We start from the raw sequence: 5,025 nt of genomic DNA on the forward strand, positions 1-5,025 counted from the left end.
ATAGTGTTAGTTCACTCTTGATCTTTAAGCCCATTCACTTCTATCTTTCACCAACCATTTCCTTTACTTATTTTCTTGATTAGCCGAACCTATAATTCCTCAATATTCACTATTTCGAGCCTATCCTTGTTACCATCATCTAAACTTAGCCTAGTTTCCATCATATTTCAAGATCGAGCGATACTTCTCCATTTTAATGATCGGGCACATCAATGACTCGACTTATCACCGAGACCAAGATCGCATCAACTTACCTGGCAGAATGATAACTCGCCACAATAGAGTCCACTCAACAACTTTTCCTTTCCCGCAATCTTCTCTTGGCGGATTCAAATCTTGGTCCATAACATAATTTTAATTCAATTTTTATTAACCAACATCATTCATCAGCTTATGAAACACATAAGTCAGTTCATTTCCATCACTCTAGCTTCCTTTAAACCCAGCACTTAAACAGTCAAGCCCTTTATAGCAATGTTTATAGAAATCTTAAGTTGATTTCTAAGTGTCTACACTTTAGTCCTGCTATTCAAAACTAACAAATTCTCATTTTACCAAATGATCTTTTTTTTCTAACTTTTCATCTAATCTATACATTTAACACCACAATTTCTAGCATTCAACAATGGTAATATCATGAATTCTTCAATAGTTTTGTAATCGAGTACTATTGTTAACTAGATCGAAGCACAACAATCACAAAAACATCAAATTCAAGCAAAACAGACTTGAATTAGCTTACCATGCAAAATCACAAAACTTGGCCAAGTTTTCTTAGCTTAACAAAGAAGAAATACGATGATGAAGAAGATGAAAGAAAGAAAGAAACTAAATTTTTTCTTCCCTCTATCCATTATGTTATGGTATATATATATATATATGTCTAATCTAATCATTAATTAAGATTAACATTATCACAAGTAAAGTAAAGTCAACACTTGTCCTACCATTAACTACAATAAGGGTTGAATTATTAATTCAGCCCCTAATTGATTATCATACTACCATTATCGAAAGATATTCATAATGGTTAACTTTTACTACCTTTATGATTTCATCCCTATACTAAAATAGATTATCCAATCAATCAAATTAACAAACCAAAATTTCATATAACACTATAATAGCCTAATAGATATTAAATATTAAAACTTACTGACTCAATCATTGGTAAACAGGGTTCCAAAACCATTGAAAACAAGCTATTAAATCTTGGTTTCAAATCCTAAGTCAGCTTAACTCTTGCAAAGTGAGAATTCACAATGAAAATTATCCAAGGCACCGAAAATAAAGTGTAAACAACTCAAAGATGAAAGAGCAACGAAAGACCATAAAAGCCACAAGAAAGCAAAAGCACGACAAGTGTTTGAGTAAAGGCTCTCAATAGTATTCAATTACTATAAAGGATTACAATTGAGTGACAAATGAGGGGGATGTTGGATCTGGTGCCCTAAGTGTAGTACTTTTGTCTATGTACACTTGTAATTTTTTCGAACATAGTGGTTAATAAAACAATTCATGGATTACATTAATATAATTTGTATAATGTCATCATGTTATTTTTTCATGCAAAGAAAAATAGAAGTAAATATTAACTCACTAGTTGTCTAATGTTTAAACTAATACTTAACGATATTATGTGGTCGGATTGTAATACGGAAAGACAACTTGTATTAGTAGACGAACCTAAACATGTCCTTAGTCTAATCGAAAATGAGCAAACTGATTGAAAGACTAATATGTTATCTATCAAGTCCAATTGAGAAGATGCTTTGTCTTGGACATCGAAGCGGATGACTCTCAAAAAATAGAGACATAGATGTGCTTGACTAAACTAACAATACATCAGAATGGACCCAAAAAGAATAGATCCTGAATCCGACATTTAACTATTTTAATATTTTTTATATATTTTTGCAGTGAATAATAATATTTTTTAGCATTAAAATTTCGCTTTGATACATCTTCTTAATCATTATTTGTGACATTTGGTAAGCAAATTTATCTTAATTAAATTTATTTTTATGATTGTATTATTATATGTTATCAAATTCATGATTGATAAGTATATCTCGTGCATAGCACAAATTTTAAATAAGCATATATAATTTTGTTTGATATATATATTTAACCCAAACATATTAATATATTTAAAATATTATAAATTATGAATTAAGTTTAATAAATTAATTTAACGATCACATTTTATTTTAAATTTAAATATAAAATTTTAAAATAAAGTTTTATATCATCCTATACAAACCTATTGTATCAATGAAAGTTAAAGAGAAATCAAAATTAAAACAAAACTGTACACTGTCAATATATCATTTCGTACTACCTTAAAATCAAAATAGATATGTAATATGGTACCATTACTCATTTGAAAAGCCATAAAGCAAAAATATTATATTTATTGGAATATGGCATTGAGGAGGACAAGGGCTTCTGCATTGACCCAAATGCAATTGTCGTGGCCCTTATCCTTTTACCAAGAATCCCATAGAAATGTTCAATCATAGCCGATGATGTCCATCAAATGTCAATTAAAAGCATATACTCTCTCCATCAAAGCTAGGGATTTTTTTTCTTTTTTTAAAGGTCTCTTAAATTTTCAAGATTCCAAAACCGTCCGATCTAGAATGAGAGGTACTTTGATTAAGCAATCAATGGGTTCTTAAAGATGGACAGCTTTTGATATTCCATTCATTTCTTCGTATTATAATTGTTATCATATGTAAGAAAGCAAAAAAGTTACACAGGTCATGTCACACTCAAAAGATTAAAGAGACTAAAATGCCACTACGGGGTAGCGCACACAAGGACTTGGGACCCATGGCTTATTAGACTTTTTATATGAACAGATGCTTGGACCCCACAGAAGACAGTCTCCTGTATCATGATGATACATGCAGGCGCCCGCACCCAAGTACGGAACAAAGCAACCTGCCTGGATTTCTAGAATGCTTCATTGTACGGCTTTCAAATGTACACAGTTTAACGACCGGGCTCGCAGCAACGTCTACAACTATAACTTCTCCGATCTCCAACCCATAAACTATTTTTTCTTTATTTTTTTAATTATGACTATTGACTAATCATTCAAAAACAAATTCAGATAAAAAATATGTAGAGAGAGAGAGGTATAGGATGCCAGCCTGCCATGTGGCGTGATGCCACGTGGGACATCATTTGCATGTGTGAGATTCTGCGGGTCCTACCTTTAACGGGATGCGGCTGCTACGGCGGCGATAGGGACCGATGATGAGGCGGTAGACGGCAAAATGGTGGGCACACGATTTTTTTCAAAGAGGAATTTGTCCACTATCATGGTGCTTGGTCCCGCAACAAGTCTCTCCCATGTCTCATCGGCCTCATCGCCACGCTTTAGGAAAACTTCGGTGGCATCAATCCGGTGCATTCTCCAATTCCGTTGGTTATAAAGGCGGCAGATTTTATGGAACTGGCGAGAAGCTAGAGTGCATGTATTTTCCTTGATTTTTGAAATGGCCGTGTCAAGCATCCTAGCTCGAATGTTGGCATCAAGAATTGATCCAGCACGGAAATATTGGTCCAATTCGGGGACCCCAATCGCACGCCTAATCCCTCGGGAATAATCAGCCATTGGATCAAACATTTGTTCCGCCTCATCTACCAAGCCTGCTTTCACCATCTTATCTACCCGTTCCGACACAAAGGAGTGTAACACGCGCAATGACACATCAACCCATAGGAAGCAGCATTCGTATCTTAATTGAAATTCAGGGTCATCATTCACCAATGCCTCGATGTATGAATTGGAGCCACCGGCGATGATTGGGAGCCGGCCTTCCGCAAGTATGGATTCAACAGCAAGTGAAGCATGATGCTGGAAATCCATGGATGTGAAATTGGAGATTGGGTCTACTATGCCTAGCAAATGGTGTGGAACCCCACGGCACTCCTCTACAGTGACTTTGTTAGTTAGTATGTCAAGGCCTTTATATACTTGCATTTTGTCTGAATTTACAATTTCAGCTGGAAAATGGGTGGCCAGATCGATTGCCAGACGGGACTTGCCGGTGCCGGTTGCTCCCATTACAAACACCACCTTATCCTTTCTGCGGAAGATAGTCTCCAGGTTGAGCCCCAAATTCACTCGGGGTTGTACTAGTTTGCTGGCAGACATAGAAAGTTTCATCTTAAACCCTGCAAAAGTGGAAGAACACAACCAGTTGCAAAATCTGCTTCGAAACGGGAAAAAGAGAAAGGAGTTTGGGGATAATATAGAAACAAAACCATAGCAAGTAACCAACCAGAGCTAGCTTTCTAGCTATATTTATCCTATAAAAGCATGTAACAGGCAGAAAAGATAATAAGTCAATAAGCCCACATATTTCCTTTGACGCGCAATACCTTTTATTGTCAAATATGCGGCGACCCGTAGAAGAAAGTGGTCTTTCCAAGCTTAAGAGAAAATTAAGACCAAGAAGAGGCAAAAGGGAGTGTCTCGTGTTGCAGAGAAGCTGGGCTTGAAAATGGTGATGATGGATGTAAAAGGAATAAGCTAGTGGAGGAAAGGTTCTTTTCTATAGTTATACGCAAAAGCAACTATTTATGCTTTTCACCACAAATGAGAGCGGGGGTGGGGAGGGGCTTGTATGAGGAAAGATTGAACCTGAATGAATATCTCAAATTATAGCAGCAGTTTTGAAGGTCAGATTTGGTGAAAACCTGCGCAACTATGAGATGATTAGGCTGGGTATTTATGGTGCGTGGAAAAGAGTACTTTTAAGTCTTTTAACAAGTGGCTTCACAGGGATTTCAAGACTCTCAACGCACGAGGGAACACCTCAAAATTGTCTATATATATTTTTAAAGTTTTGATGATGGGATGTTGCAGATGGTTTTTTTCACCGATAAAAGAAATATTGCAAATAAGTGAACGAGATGTACAAAAAGGTGAAGAAAAAAAGCTGAAACAGATTTGGTAACATTGAACACTACGGTAGGTGATAGTTGGTAAGGTGAAAAAAAAAAGGAGAA

The 5,025-nt window shown here is 35.7% G+C and overlaps 1 protein-coding gene across 1 annotated transcript; it reads right to left on the reverse strand.

The window, feature by feature from the left end:
- Positions 1–2,672: 2,672 nt before the first annotated feature.
- Positions 2,673–4,799, reverse strand: LOC105778656 (adenylate isopentenyltransferase 5, chloroplastic). The gene is made up of 2 exons (XM_012602397.2): positions 4,396–4,799; positions 2,673–4,188 (listed from the first exon to the last, which is right to left on the reverse strand). The coding sequence occupies exon 2, from the start codon at positions 4,178–4,180 to the stop codon at positions 3,224–3,226; it is 957 nt and encodes a 318-aa protein (XP_012457851.1). The 5' UTR covers positions 4,181–4,188; positions 4,396–4,799; the 3' UTR covers positions 2,673–3,223.
- Positions 4,800–5,025: the final 226 nt, after the last annotated feature.

Source organism: Gossypium raimondii, chromosome 10, assembly GCF_025698545.1.
Source record: "Gossypium raimondii isolate GPD5lz chromosome 10, ASM2569854v1, whole genome shotgun sequence".
Classification (NCBI taxonomy): domain Eukaryota; kingdom Viridiplantae; phylum Streptophyta; class Magnoliopsida; order Malvales; family Malvaceae; genus Gossypium; species Gossypium raimondii.